We start from the raw sequence: 16479 nt of genomic DNA on the forward strand, positions 1-16479 counted from the left end.
GGGGTGGGAGAAACTACCATTCTCACAAGAGAGTCCTTTGGAGGGACCCACGGGGTCCTAGAATGTACACAAACCCACCCACCTTGAAATCAGCACCAGGAGGGACCAATTCACTTGTGGGTAGCAGGGGAAGTGACTGAAAGTGGGACGAGAGCCAAGCAAGTGACATTGTTCCCTCTCTGACCCCTTCCCACATACAGCGCCACAATGCAGCAAAGTGGCTTGTCCTGCCCTGGCCAGTACCTAAGAGTCTGCCCCCTGCAATGTAATAGGTGCATTCAAAGAAATATGGTCCAAATGAAAGAACAGATCAAAACTCCAGGAAAAGAACTAAGTGACAAGGAGATAGCCAACCTATCAGATGCAGAGTTCAAAACACTGGTAATCAGGATGATCACAGAAATGACTGAGTGCAGCCCCAAAATAAAGGATGAAGTGAAGGCTATACACAGGGAGCCAACAGTGAGGGGAAGGAAACCAGGATTCAAATCAATAATTTGGAACAGAAGGAAGAAATAAACATTGAACTGGAACAGAGTGAAGAAACAAGAATTCAAAAAAATGAGAAAAGGCTTAGGCCTCTGCGACAATGTTCCATCATCTGAATCATAGGGGTGCCAGAAGGAGAAGTGGAAGAGCACGAAATTGAAAATTTATTTGAAAAAATAAAGAAGGGAAACTTCCCCAATCTAGCAAAGGACATAGACATGCAAGTCCAGGAAGATCAGAGAGCCCCAAAGAAGTCGTACCCAAGGAGGAATACACCAAGACATCATAATTATGCTACCCAAGATTAAAGATAAGAGAATCTTAAAAGCAGCAAGAGTAAAGGAGAGAGTTACCTACAAAGGAATTCTCATAAGACTGTCAGCTGCTTTCTCAAAGGAAACCTTACAGGTAAAAAAGGGCTGGAAAGAAGTATTCAAAGTCATGAAAGGCAAGGACATACATCCAAGATTACTCTATCCAGCAAAGCTATCATTTAGAATGGAAGGGCAGATAAAGTGTTTCCCAGACAAAGTAAAGTTAAAGGAGTTCATCGTCACCAAGCCCTTATTTTATGAAGTTTTAAAAGGACTTATCTAAGAAAAAGAAGGTCAAAACTATGAACAGTAAAATGACAACAAACTCACAACTATCAACAGTTGTACCTAAGAAACAAAAACAAACTAAGCAAACAACTAGAACAGGAACAGAATCACAGAAACGGAGATCCCATGGAGGGTTATCAGCGGGGTGGGGGAGCGGGGAGAATGGAGGAACAGATACAGGGAATAAGCATAAATAGAAGATACAAAATAGACGGGGATGTGAAGACTAGTATAGGAAATGGAGAAGCCAAAGAACTTACATGCACAACCCATGGACATGAACTAAAGAGGGGAATGCTGGAGGAAGTGAGGTACAGTGGGGAAGAGGATAAAGGGGAGGGAAAAAATGGGACAACTAATAGCATAATCAATAAAATATACTTAAAAAGAATTATTTTAATTAGGTTCAGTGTGATAATCTATTGCTACGTAAAGGCTATGTAAGAGAGAATGCCTTTATTATTTAGAGGTTTATATTGAAGGGTTTTAGATGTAAAATGTTCTAGTGTATGTAATTTACTTTAAAATGCTTCAACGAAAAAGGATGCATATAGCATAATGTTAAGTCTAGGTGATTAGAATATGGGTGTCTGTTATACTATTCTTTCTACTTTTCTACGTTTGAAATTTTTTGTGATTAAAAGAAACAACCCTCAGGCACTGAAATGATGGTCTTTACCCATGGTGCTGTTTTTAAAATTTTGATTAAAACTAGCAAAACATCGGTGATTCAGAAGGTGTGTGTTTGTTTTTGGTTCTCGTCCCACCAGGTTCCCCTGTGGGCGGTGGCTGGGGAAAGGCATTGACGACGGCAGCCTGGAGAGGATCCTCATTGGAGAGCTGATGGCCTCTGCGGCAGATGAGGATCTGGTAAAGCAGTGCCGGACTCCCCCCCAGCAGAAATCACCCACCACGGCCCGGAGACTCAGCATCACTTCACTAACAGGAAAAGCCACCAGTAAGTAGTTGGGTTTTTAATTTTTCAGCATGTCCCAAATGTGGGCAGGTGTCATGTGGCAGGTGTCATGTGGTCATTTCACAGAAAGCTGTCACATTTATGAATTCTAATAGGTTAAGAAGAAAGCTGAGGAAAATTAATTTGGGAGAATGGACTTTAGAAAAGGAGGAAGAAGAAAAGGAAAAAAATAAGGCAAGACATTACAAATAATTAAAAGCCTGAAGAATTTCGGTGTTAAAATTCAAACAAATGCATGCTCTGTTTCAACTAAGCAATGGAAATATGAATAAATAATATTTTGCCTGAAACCTAAAAGAGGAATAAGGACAGTTTTATTTTACAATACTCCCGGATAGCCACATATAGCTATCTAGAGCCTCTTATTCTAAGAGAGATTCTAAAAATTTCTCTCCTCACCCCCTCAGCCTCATATAGAATTGATGAAACAAAATACTATAAAGGAATGAGTTCTATGGGTAGGACACTGTGTTCATGTGCCATTTTTACTAATAAACTCCTAATTTATCCTAATTTGGGCTTTTGTAGGCTGAATATGTCCCCCCAGGATATCAGATCCTAATCCCTAGAATCTGTAAATATTCCTTTATTTGGGAAAAGTTATGATTAAGTTAAGGATTTTGAGGTAGAGGTTATCCTGGAATATCCAGGTGGGCCCTAAATGCTATCACATGTCTTCATGTCAGAGGGAGGCAGAGGGAAATCAGACACATAAACGAGAGTATAAGACAGAAGCAGAAATTGGAGTGATGCAGCCGCAAGCCAGGGCATGCCGGCAGCCCCCAGAAGTTTGAAGAGGCAAGGGACACGTTTTTCTGTTGAGCCTCTGGGGGGGTGTGGCCCTGCTAACACCGACTTCTGACTTCCAGAACTGTGAGAGAATAAACTTTTGTTTTAAGCCACCAAGATTGTGGCATTCTATCACAGGAGCCATGGAAAACTAATGCAGAGGCAGTATGATTTAGTGGAAATTTATAAAAGTTTATCAATGAAGTGGTTTTATTTTAGCTGAGGACAATAACCATAAGTAGAATATCTCAGAAATATCTCAGAAATAAAACAAAAATATCTCAGAGGTCCTTAGTTTACTAACATAGCAATTTCCTTAGACAGTTTTAGCCCATCTATTTGTTAATACATGGGGATATATTCACTATTAGAATTATATTTTCTAAAAAAAACCCCTATTCTTTTGTAAATTTTTTTCCTGATTCATAAATCCTTTCTATAGTCAGAAGTAAAATTTACACCTTGTACCCACTGGAATAAAATGTAAAGGACTGATAATAGCAAATATTGCTGAGGATGGAGGGCAGTGGAATGCTCATACACTGCTAGTGGGAATGTAGAAGGAAAAACAGTTTGGCAGTTTCTTTTTTAACTTTCTTTAATTTTTTTTTAAACGATTTTATTTATTTATTTTTAGAGAGGGGCTGGGAGGGAGAAAGAGAGGGAGAGAAACATCAATGTATGGCTGCCCCTTGAGCACCTCTGACTGGGGACCTTAGCCCACAACCCAGGCATGTGCCCTGACCAGGAATTGAACTGGCAACCCTTTTTACCATACACTTGACCCAACAATCCTACTCTTAGATATCCACCCAAGAGAAATGAATACAGATATCTACACTAATACATGTACTCAAATGTTCTTAGTATCTTTATTCATATTAGTCAAAGTGGAAACAACCCCACTATCCACTGCTGGTGAATGGATCAACAAATTGTGGTATACCTGTCCAAGGGGATACCTCCCAGCAATATATAAAAGTAAGCAAACTGTTGATACATATAAGAGCATGGATGCAACTCAGAAACATTCTGCTGAGTAAAAGAAACCAGACCCAGAGGCCTAGGTACTAAAGGATTCCATTTATATTAAGTTCTAAAAAAGGCAATATAATAATGCTAGAAGGCAGATAGGCAGTCGCCAGAGCGGAGAGCCAGGGAACAGGACTGACTGAATGGGGACACGGGGACTTTTGGGGGTGGTGGGAATTGTCTATATTATGATTGTGGTGGTGGTTACATGACTATATAACTATCAAAGCTCACCAAATTGCACACTTAAAATTGCCAAATTTATTGTATGCCATACTTTAATTATGCTGATTTAAAATTTAAAAATAGATTTCACCTTAGTCTATTCCCGATTATTACAACTTTTGAATCAGTCCAGTTTTGTGGGGTAGTATGGTTTTGAGAAAGCGTACCCTAGCACTTTCGACAGGCACCATGCCGTGTGATGTACACCTCATGTCTCATTCAGTTTTCCCAGTGACCCATGTATGCGGTGTGCGTTTTCCCTGTTGTAGATGGAGGAAAGCCAAACTCAGAGGGAGTTAAACATTTGACCAGGGTTATAGATTACTGTGGTAAGACCAAGATTTAATTCTAGGCGTCGCTTGGCCAAACTGGGCTGAGGCAAGTTTCATGGAGCCCCGGGCAAAGCCAGCCCATGCTGGTGAAGTGTCGCCTGCATAGGTGAACTCTGCTGATAACCCACAGGACTTTGGTTTATTTCCTTTGCAAGCACATTCAGCCAGTGTTCGTTATTTTTCAGAACCCAATGCTGGACAGATCCAAGAAGGAATTGGAGAAGCTGTGAACAACATTGTGAAACATTTTCACAAACCTGAAAAAGAGGTATGATGAGCTATAAAATTAAGCATAGTAGGATTTAAATCCTCTTTTATACATGATACATAAGGCAACACAGGGTATTTTAATTTTCACTTGTAAGCTTTCTAGTAGCTGCAGCACCCTCAGCACTTGTTTCTCTAGCCTGCTTCTTAAACATCGACACAGCAAATTATCCTTCGGCCCTGTGTGTTGTGTCCCGCAGAGAGGAAGCCTCACGGTGCTGCTCTGTGGAGAAAATGGCCTGGTGGCAGCACTTGAACAAGTTTTCCACCATGGGTTCAAATCTGCCCGCATCTTTCACAAGAACGTCTTCATTTGGGACTTCATAGGTAAGTTATAGCAGATGGATGTTATTATAAGGTCATGGAGATTTTTAGAAAACTTAAAAAATCCAGGAATTGGGCAAATAAGGGTTATAGAGATAAGGGACTACTTTTTTTTTTTTTTTAATAAATATCAAATAAACACCATCCTTGCTTTTCATGCAGTCAACAAATATTTATAGTATCAGCATTAGTATCAGCATTTTCCAGATACTATTCTAGATGCTCAAGATATTAATCAAGATAAAACAAAACACAAGAACTCCTGTGGTTGATAAACTCACATTCTTGTGGGGTCAGAGGACAATTAATACACAAAAACATAACAAACATGCAACTCATCTAGTATGTTAGAAGGAGATCATTGATACTGGAAAAAAATAGAACAAGGTAAGAGGAAATAGAGTGCCAAGTGCTCTTTTTAATGGGGTGGTTCAAGGCTTATAGGTTGATGAGGTGGCATTTGAACAAAGACTTTGAGGAAGGGAGCCATGAGGGGGGCGGGGCAGATGCCCAGGCAGCAGTGCGCCTGGCCTTTTCATAGAAGGACAGGGACATCAGTGGGACCGAGCAGAGTGAGGGGGAGAGAAGGGACATGAAGGGGGAGGGTTATTTACCACCAGAGACAGGTGACGTGGAGCCTTCTAGGCCATTGGAAGGACATTGGTCCATTGGTCGTTATCCTGAATGCAATGGGAAGTCGTTGGGAAGGTTCAGATACACATTTTCAAAGGATGACTAGCTCTGTGCTGTCTAATATGGTAACCAGTAGCCACATGTGGCTATTTAAACTTACACTGATTTCATTTAAATTTAAAATTGACTTCCTTAGTCACCCAGCCCTACTGTAGCTACCAGTTGGACCTTACAGATGGAGACATTTCCTCATCACACGAAGTGCCACAGGAGTGTACTGCTCTAGCTTGCAAGCTCTGTCTCCTTTATTTTGGTATGCAGTTCTTCTAGAATTCCCAGTTTCTTCAAAGGGGTGATTAATCATCTGTATTTTGTAAATAAGGCCTGCATGAAGTAGTTGCTTTTGTCTAATTTAGAATTTTTTGTATGAATAAAGGAAGATTGACTGGTTAAGACCCTGGGAGTGATATTTTGTCTTCCTTCTGGAATGCCTAGGATATTGCTCCTGCTTCTGATGTGTGTACACATCCCTCTCACTCAGATTTACTGATTCAGTCTCATTTCAAAGATGCTGCAAAGTGTTAGCCTGCATTCGGTGGCTGGAACGGAGGGCACTACCTCTGTGGCTGCCATGGCGTCGCCGCTTTACTCCTGCAAGGTTCCAGTCTTCGCAGAGGAGTCCATTTTTATTTTTCTTCTTTTTTTTTTTTTTTTTTTTGCCAATTTTCATTTCTTAAAGCTATTCTAAAGAGAGTAAACTTCTTCCAACCTTTTAAAATGCAGTCTAGAAACTACACTCCCAGGAACATAATATTCCACCATGAAACATGGACTTCTAGAATTCATTGTGAAACCAATAATAAAGAACTGATTTTGGTTTCAGGACTGGCTGTAGTGCCAGTGTTATTATGCGATCAGCAGTGTTTCCAGAATAAACCTAGTGATTAGTCTTTCTATTACAAAGTGTTGATGTGCACTGTGATGTGATTCTGACTTCCTTCCCCAGAGAGAGCAGTTGCTTATTTTGAAACCACTGACCAGATTCTAGACAACGAAGATGATGTCCTGATTCAGAAATCATCCTGCAAAACCTTCTGCCACTATGTAAACGCTATTAATACCGCACCCAGGAACATTGGAAAAGACGGCAAATTCCAGATTCTAGTTTGCCTTGGAACACGGTATAAAGCTAGTTTTTGACTTTCGCTATCTTTGTTTACATGTTGAACAAGTTCAGAAAGGGTTAAACCAGATCATGCCCCTTCCAAAGCTCTCCCGAGGGTATTTTTCATTCCAAGTTTCATTAAGAGACTGCTGTTTATTGGGTACTTGTTATGTGTTGGGTAAAGCACTGTGCTAAGTACTTTACATACATTATGTCACTGAATCCCCTTATTCTTCACCGTCACCACTACTTGAAGCAGCCAACTTCCTCATTGTATAGATGAGAAGATAGAAAACAGATGAAGCACATATAAGCTAAAAATTCCCAAGAAGTGAAGCCAAGATTCACACCCACTCTCACTCCAGAGCCCAGGCTCTCAACCAATACGGTCTCCTGCTTCCAAAGACAGGTGACAGGTAGGCTGGTAGGTAATCATGCACACATGTATATTTACTACGTACAGCTTGTATAGTGTATATACCCCACCATATTAAATTTAATGACATTGCGAAATTCTTACTAAATAGTTTACTCTTTAAGACAATTTCCTACCTCTTTAATTCTTGAAAATGACAAATATGAGCTGTATAACTCATTAATTTTAAAACAGCTCTCAGAATTGTAAGAAATGAAACACACAAACCTTTAGAATTTTTTTTTTTTTTTTTTTTTTTTTTGTGCAATGTTTTCTTCTAAACCCTAGAGCCCCAAGGAGAAATGCAAGGTGGTCCTGTTACGGTGGCCTTGTTATGAAAGGCATGTTGAGAGATGCTCTGTAAGGATTTCTTAGATACCTAGTGAAAGATAATTAATGTCAGAGTTTAGTCAAGAAACATTGGAAACTGAGATTTCTGTCCTCCTGAAACAACTGGTTTATAGAACTAAGTTCTGAATTTCTTCTTAACAAAAAGGGCCCGATTTCAGCTGTGTTCTTAAAGTTCCTTTTGAACGCCATCCTTATCATCTTTTATATCTTTACTGTTCTGATTTATTAGGCCAATGCAACCCCTCTTTAGGTTTAAAAACTCTACTTAATGTTCTGCTTTGATTTTATTCCTTACTTTGTTATTTGCGTAAGTTACTTTAAAAAAAAAAGCTACTCCCTACTATTTAATGTAGTCTTTCTTCCCAAAAGGTCAACATACTGTGGCGTGCCTGCCACAGATGTCTAAGTAACACCCCTGTAAAAAGGAAATGCAAAATTACATTCTGCCTCTTTTAAAAGCAGTAAAATCAGAATAGAGAATTTCCTTAAAATGCGGAAATCCTCATGGCCAGTTTGCGCAGGCCTACTTTTAGAATCTGATGGGTGTTCTCGTTGACTTACATGTCTTGTTACTGTACCTTTTTAACCAGTAAATACCCAGCCTCTTGACTTCGGCTTCCTCCATGCTGAGGAAGCCGCGCGCCTTCCCGTTGAAAGCTCCAGCGTGTGCCTTGCTCTGCAGTAGGGCCAGCCGCCAGCCGCACTCAGGACTTGTTTCTTTTTGCGCCTGTAGGGATCGCCTGCTCCCGCAGTGGATTCCGCTCTTAGCTGAGTGCCCTGCCATTACCCGAATGTATGAAGAGAGTGCCCTCCTGCGGGACCGCATGACCGTCAACTCCCTCATCCGCATTCTGCAGACCATTCAGGACTTCACCATAGTCTTAGAAGGATCTCTCATCAAAGGAGTGGATGTGTAACCCAACTGGCTAGACACTCTCAGTCCAGACCCCTTGCTCCCGAACCTCCCCCGTCTCCGGGACCGATGTGGACTTGTCTGACAAGGTAGTGAGTTACTGCCGGGGGCGACGCGCCATATCCCCCGATTCGAACAATCCTCACACTACAGACAAGGCAAAATGCTGTATTGTAGTTCATTTGAACCAGGAATTTAGTATAAAATAGAGTATTTTCATGTGTTAGATGTGTGTAAATATGCTATCTTCTTTAAGAAATTATATTACATTACCCAAATAAGATACTTTTCTTAGATTGAATATCCCTGTGATTTAAAATAAGTAGCTTAAAAGCTTTGGGAGTTGGGTGGAGGAAGAGTCGTGCTAGTCAGGAAGAAGCCAGTAAACATGTAAATAGAGGGCAACCCAGCTGGGCTTTTTTCCCTCCGGGTATCACAAAGGAGCCCAGAATGCATTGTTGTGTCGTAGCCATCCGTCCTGGTGGCGGATCCCTTGTATTGTGAATGTAAACAGCTCTATCTACTGTACGGGGGCAGTCCTCACTTGTATCTTTTAAGTTGCAAATGGTTTCATTCATATGAATTGAGTCACTTTTCCAGCCTTTTGGAAAAAAATTTTTTATCAGCACAAGATGAAGATATAATTCAAATACTTTAAATACTGAACCCCAGGAGCTTGGTTTAACTGGAAATAGAACACACAAAGCCTTGAGAAGTGTGTTAAATTGTGGGATTATAACTTCTTTACAGTTCGGAAAGATTAACCTAGACTAACTTCATTCTTGGCATTTTTATTCTTGTTACTTGAGGCACTTCGGGCAGATGTGAGTTGCAAAGTATTGGCCTCTTAGTCAAAACAACTGCAAACGGCAGTTTGATTCTGTATTTTCTATTTGGCCATCGAAACCCTGCACTGGTCCCTTACCTCTGAAGGGTAACCATAAACCCCGTCTTTGTTTGGTTCCCAACACCCCCTCCCCTCTCCGGTGCCCATCCCCCTCTCAGGAAATGGAAGGAATTTCTGAGAAGGAGGAGGGCTCTGTGTGGCTTGGAATGTATTGTGAAAGTATTTGTTGACCAAGATAATGCAAATAACAGAAGGAGAGAGAAAGAATGAACCCTTTCTGGGTGTTTCAGGGCAAGCTTTACTTTCCTTTGTGAGAGGGGGTAATAACATAAAGCAACTGGCCCACAAAAGGTAAAAGCCAGTACAGCACAGACAGGCAAAATGCAAGCAAAACAAGACGCAACAGTTTTCAAAGACCAAATGTTACGAGTAACTTTCCAGTTTGGTACTTTACGAGAAAGTTAAATACATGCAGTGTTAGCTAGTTACCTTAAGTCTTCATCATATAGCAGGTCTGTAATTAGGCATTTGCACATTGTTAGCAGTGAAATTGCCTCAGCAGAGCTCCGGGTTTTACTCACAGTTGCGGCCAAGTCGCAAAGCTGTGGCCCCTCAGGGCTCTTGTGCGATCTGAGGGTCCTGGGCCTTAGCCAGTGATGTTGTTTCCCTTATTTCCTGGAGGAAGAAACTCATGAAACAAGTGCCTCACTCCCTTTATCTAACTGTGTTCAGCCCGAGCAGCCCAGGCACACCCCCTTTTGACGTGTGACTTAGCTCTTGAGGGGAAACGGGGGCTGAAGATTTTAGAAACGCATGGAAAGGACTTAAGGAGGTGTTTCTGGGTGACTTGGGGGCCCAGACGTTTGTTTAGCTGGAGGCTAAAGTGTGTCTGTAGTGGTGCGGCAGTTCAGGGACAGGGGAATTCTTTCATGGGAGGCCTCCAGAACCTGTTTCACACCAGGCTCCTACAGTGTTTCAATGATCAGAAACCAGGGAATGATCCAGCCCAGAGATTTGTTCTTCTTACCTTTTCCATGAGGCCATGCTTCTGACACGCTCCGGGCAACCAGGGAGGCGGCTTCATTAGACTGAGTCATCTAGTCCGGCCTTCTCGTTTTATAGGTGGGAACACTTAAGGATTAAAGAGATGAAATACTCCCACAGCTGGTTGGCGACAACACAGGGTCTAGAATACACGTTTGTTTATGACATTAGGCTGCAGGGGACTGACCTCCAGAGCACTCACCTTAATAGTCTTTCCACCCTTGGATTTTTAGTCATCCACCCATACAGATAGGAAAGAAGGATTAATATCCACGTCTACTAATCATTTATAAGAATTGATCACAAGTTGTAAAAACCGGGAGAAAATTGGATATGGGTGTCTGTGACTAAAACCATTTAAAAGATAATGCCCACAAAGAGTCGTCCTACCTAAAGGTTTACCCCGCTCTGTGCAGTTATGACTGCAACAGTGAAATGACCAATTTCAAGAGAAAGAGACACGCCCTCTACAATCCTAGGCCCTTTGAAGCGATCGCCTTGGGAGCCCGTTCATCTTAGTCCAGCGATGCAGCCAGTGCTCCCAATACGGGAGGACCTCTGTCCGAGCTGCATGCAAGGCCTGCAGCCCATAGGATCCAAGTTGATGAATAAAAAGGATGCTCAAGCAGAGTTACAGTCACAAAGAAACACAATCCTAAAGAAATAAGATTTAGTTCTTACCTGGCTTTATTTGCATAACTGTCTCTGAGCCAGTACCAAACGACTTTGAGTAGGGTGAAGCAGGACCCTCAGAATAATGTGCGTAGCCTTCCAAGCTGACTTTTGGAAGGACCATACCCTTTAGAGGTATCCTTTTTGTTAGGTTTATTTTTAAAATTAGTATATTTCATTACAGTCACACCTCAAAGTAAATAAAAATCAGTTTTGTAATGAACATTTTTCCCTCAAAATAAAGGTATTGCCTGGAACAATAATTGGTATTTTTGCATAATAATGGCTTAAAAAGAAATTGCTTTAAAATTACATTGCCAAAATTAGTACCTCTAGAGACTTTTTTTTCAGGTGGCCTGGAACTCCTAACCTCGACCTTTGTGGCACAGTAACATCACCCGATGTCGGTGTTATGGGTGAGACCCCACAGCTGTGCCCTGCCGAGGCTCATTAGCACCTTAAAATGGGCTGAGGCGCAGTGGCCAGTGGTATAAAAAAGTGAGGTTCCAGGTGGTAGGAACAGGCCACCAAGAGAAAAAGTAAGGCCTCCCAGCCCTCCCCATCCTCTTTCCCACGAAGGGCAAGAATTTGATATAAGTAACCTAAAACCTGCAAAAGTTTACCATTTCCCTCTAAAGTTCATTTTCAGTGTTTCACAGATTTTTGTACCTTTTGTAACCTTGTAGTATTTACTTTAACATGGCTTTTTAAAAAAATTGTTTTAATGAACTTCTGTCACACTATATGATATAGGGGAAATACTGAATTGCTTATATTTCCTTTTTTTGGCAATAAATCACTGGTGTATGTAAATATAAGTGAAAGGGGTAGAGACTATACCTAACAGTTTGTGTGTAGTGTATGTTGACACCTCTAGATATTTTGAAACATGAGGCAACAGACAAGGACCTCAGATCTCCAGGGAAATATTTATTTGATAGCAGTGTGAGTATAGCTCTAAATAATGAAATCTCTCTGCAAAGAATTATGATTTTTCAGAAGATTTTTATTTTGAGAACTGTGAGTATTCTATCTGTGAGGTTTACAGAAGCTAGTCCATCCTTTTCACCCTATTGAAAGGACAATCTGAACCTTCTCTATTTATGTTTCAGTATTAACACACCTTCATTGATTGAGAATGGAGTCTTCAGCTCCTCTTTACTTTTATAAAGTGAATCCTATTTCCAAGTCATCTATGTCTTTAGAAGTCCCTGTTTCTTATGTTAAGTATTTATTACATTACCATTTAGCTCAATAGTGGACAGAAACAAATAATAAACTGTTAGACCCCTTATTCTTATTAAAATACATTTATAAATCTCTTCAATCAGACTGATTGCCGAGCTTTTTGAAGAGAGTATTGATGGAGTGTGCTCAAAAGGATTCAAGGAGAACCTCATCCTTTCAGATCTTACTAGAACTGATAGATCGACCTCCAAGGACAAAATAAAAATTAACTCCAGAAAGATAACACATCGAGCAATTAATAGGAGAGTGAAAAATATCATCAAAATATTTCTCCTCCTCTGAAAAAAAATAATTCTCTTCATTTGAAGGAATCCAGGGTATCCTTGGGTTATATGAGAAGGAATAATACTTGATTCAATTACCTGAATTTATTATGTACGGCTCCAGTCTTTATTCCAAACACCAAATCTTCTTGACAAAGAGGTATGGTAAGGAATTCCTGTTGTCAATCAACTGAAGGTGTTAAACATATAGAAAAAAAATCCTCTATGTTACACTTGAACCATGTATAAATGTACCCTGTGTATCTTTTTAACAAATGAGCATTTCTGCATTTAAATTATATTGTTTTACTTTGTATTGTCAACAGAATCAGAACTGGATTTTTTTTTTCCTCATCAGAACATAATATAAAATTTAAAGAGTATTGTGATACCAAGCACTTTAGCATACATATGAGAGAAACTGACGTGGGTTTTTCAGGTTTTAGAGTACATTTAAATATGACTTTTCATGCTTTGTTCTTTACAATAAAACTGTGGGATTGATACTTTGTTTTGCTTCATTATTATAGAATCTTAACACTGACTATTTAACAGAGCAAGTAAAGTCAGAAAGTATAGAGATAAAACCAAGACCACTACATAGTAAAAACACAGCCCATGGGGCAACTGGTTATCCAGGAGGGGTAAAAAATAGGTATAGAGATCGATCCCCAGCTCACATCACACACACACACACACACAAAAAATCAATTCCTAGTGGTTTAACCTAAATTTAAAAGACAAAACAAAAGTTTTATGAGAAAAAAATAGAATGTATTTATAAACTTGAGAAAGTGAAGGATTTTTTAAACAAGACACTCAAAAATAACTAGCGTTATAGTCCATAGTGAAAATAGAAGGCAAAGATTCATTGATTACCCGCTATGTGTTAAGTAAGCATTGCTTTAGGTTATGGACATACAGCAGTTTGAACATACAAATACATCAAATATCTGCCCTCATGGAATTTATATTCTGATAGAGGAGTTACACAATAAACATGGTAAATAAGTAATACATATAGTCATATAATAATATAAAAAGCAAAGAAGAGGGATGGAAGGTATGGTTGGGGCTGCTTAGAACTGGACTGCAACTATAAGTGTGTTAGGGGAAGTCTCACTAAAAGTGCAGTTGTCTTGCCCTGGTCAGGTACCCAGCTGGTTGGAGCATCGTCCCAATACAGCAAGGTTGCAGGTTCCACCCTGGTCAGGGCACACACAAGAAGCAACCAATGTATGCGTGGAAGAGGGAAGCAGTGGATCGACGTTTCTCTCTCTCCCTCTAAAATTAATTAATATAAAAATGAAGTTGCCTTTAACTGAGGTTGGAAAAAGTGTAGGAGAAATAAGTTTCCAGGAGGAATGTGAAGAGCTTTTGGACATAAATTTGAATGCCTGTTTATACACCCAAGTGGAGAGGCTGAGTCGGGAGCTGCACATGTGGATTGGGAGTTCAGGGGAGAGCAATGGTGTATCGGTCAGGGTCCAATCAATAGGCAGAAACCAAAGCATTGTGAACAGGAGTACTCTAATGTAAAGCATTGTGTATTAGACCTTTTCAGGAAAACAGAACCAGTAGTAAATGTTTATAAATATAGAGAAATTTATTTTAAATAATTGGCTCAAGCAATTGTGAAGGCTTAGTAATCCAAAATCCCCATGGTGGGCAGACTGAAGCCCCAGGGAAGAGATGCAGTTCAAATCCAAAGGCAGTCTGCCCTGGCTGGTGTGGCTCAGTGGATTGAGTGCTGGCCTGCGAGCCAAAGGGTCACCAGTTCACTTCCCAGTCAGGATATATGCTTGGGTTGCGGGCCAGGTCCCCAGTTGGGGGTGCATAAGAGGCAACCACACATTGATGTTTCCCTCTCTCCGTCCCTTACCCTCTAAAAATAAATAAAATCTTAAAAAAAAAAATCCAAAGGCAATCTGCTAGCAGAATTTCTTGCTCAGAGAAACTCAGTCTTTACTCTGTTGAGGCCTTCAATTGATCAGATGAGGCCCACCCACATGATGAGGGTAATTTGCCTTACTCAGTGTTCATTGATGTAAATGTTAACCTCATTTAAAAAGAAAAAGAAACATCTTTACAAAAGCATCCAGAATAATGTTTGACCAAATATCTCGACACCATGGCCCAGCTACGTGGACACATAAAATTAACCATACCATTAATCCTGGCTCATGTGGCTCAGTGGATTGAGCACCAGCCTGCAAACTGAAAGGGTGCCAGTTCAATTCCCAGTCAGAGCACATGTCTGGGTTGTGGGCCAGATCCCCAGCTGGAGACATGAGAGAGGCAAATGATGTTTCTCTTGCACATCAATATTTCTCTCCTTACTCTAAAAATAAATCTTTTTTAAAAAAAATTAACCACAAACTATAAAAAAAATTGGAATAGTGGAGGATTTGCTAATAAGTGATAAAAGGAACACTAAAGAATACAAGGATAGCATAGTTGGGGAGCAGCCACTAACCGTAGGGCTGAAGTAACACAAACCAAGAGTTCCCTCCTCCTCAGTCTGAGAGCCAGACTTTATAAAAGTGGCTACAACAATGGGCCCACTGGATGGCAAGGAAGTTGCAGAGATGCTGCACTACTGGCACTTGTTTGGACTATGCCCTTGAGTTCTAGAGAAGCATCCTTGGGGAAGTGCCATACCCCAGAGCTTGCTGGGAAGCTACTGGAGGGGGTGCTAGGGAAGATGTCCATAGAGAGGTGCTACATACCAGGGAAACCAGTGCACAGCCATTCAAGGGGCACAGTGCGACATTAGCTGCTGAGGAGCACAAGAGCCAGGCACTGCACGTGGCAGGATCCTGCAGAACAGAGCAAAGCCGAAGCAGGAGAAGCAGCCCTCCTCCAGTGCCTCTCCAGCACGCTCGACTGACAGTTGTGCCAGCTGGCAAAGCAGGAAAGTTTACAAGAGGCTCTAGCTCCGTGTTGCAGAGCAGGTAATCGAGGGTAGATTTGGAGCTGAGAGGCAGTAAATTGATAGCTGCCCCAACAGTTTAGTTCCTTATATTCTGTTACGGAGGAAATGGAGGAGCGGAGTGGGAAAATACAGGAGAAGATAATAGAGCAAACGTGTCCCAACTTCAGGAGGCTGTGGTTTAGAGCAGACGTCTTCCACATCCATTTGAACTTTGTCCAGATGTACACGGTTTTCATCACTGCCTTTTAAAATACTGACTTTAATTAAAAATATTGATTAACTGCAGTTAATAAGGTTAGTAGACTTTTGCAGTCTCAGGGAGAGAAGACCACACTGGTAGCAATAAAGGTGTTGAAAGTGTTGGGTTCTGGGTATATTTTGAAGCAAAAGCCAGAGAATCTCCTGATGGATTGAATGTGAGGGATGAGTGAAAGAAGAATCAAGAATGATTCCAAGGAGTTTGACCTGAACAACTGGAAGGCTGAAGCTAGAATTTCCATGAACTGAGATGAGTAATGATGTAGGGAGAACAGGCTTTGGAAATAGATCAGGGGTTCAGTTTTGGATGTGTTAAATTCCATATATTGATTAGATATCGAAGTGAAAATAGTAGAAAAGGAAATTGAATGTCTGTATCTGGATTTTGTGAACAATTGGACTTTAGGTATAAGTTGGGAAGTTGCAGGCATTTATAGATGGAATTTATTGTCCTAAAACTGGATGAGGACACAAAGGGAGTGAGTTATTACATAATCTCCCACAACAATTTTAATTCACAATATGGATGTGGCATGACTGTTTGACATTTAGGTTTTTTTCACTGTTCTGAACAATGTTATGATGGAAAACATCTAGATAGCTCCCAGTGTTTCACTACTCTGAACAATACTGTAATGAACAAACATCCTTGCTTTGTGAGAAATTACCATTTGTGTAAGCCGAACAAAGGCTAATGTC

The 16479-nt window shown here is 40.6% G+C and overlaps 1 protein-coding gene across 3 annotated transcripts in view; it reads left to right on the forward strand.

Annotated features, from left to right (window-relative positions):
- The window catches only part of DENND5B (DENN domain containing 5B), a 166366-nt gene extending 153209 nt beyond the window's left edge, over positions 1–13157 (forward strand). For all 3 annotated transcript variants that reach the window (XM_054591280.1, XM_054591278.1, XM_054591279.1), the window contains 5 exons: positions 1862–2049; positions 4631–4713; positions 4913–5039; positions 6676–6850; positions 8334–13157. In XM_054591280.1, coding sequence (XP_054447255.1) covers positions 1862–2049; positions 4631–4713; positions 4913–5039; positions 6676–6850; positions 8334–8517 — 757 coding nt within the window. In that variant the 3' untranslated portion in view covers positions 8518–13157. The remainder of the gene's footprint in view (positions 1–1861; positions 2050–4630; positions 4714–4912; positions 5040–6675; positions 6851–8333) is intronic.
- Positions 13158–16479: the final 3322 nt, after the last annotated feature.

The sequence above is a fragment of the Pteronotus mesoamericanus genome, unplaced genomic scaffold (genome assembly GCF_021234165.1).
Source record: "Pteronotus mesoamericanus isolate MK-2021 breed Mesoamerican mustached bat unplaced genomic scaffold, CSHL_Meso_final scaffold_21, whole genome shotgun sequence".
Taxonomy (NCBI): domain Eukaryota; kingdom Metazoa; phylum Chordata; class Mammalia; order Chiroptera; family Mormoopidae; genus Pteronotus; species Pteronotus mesoamericanus.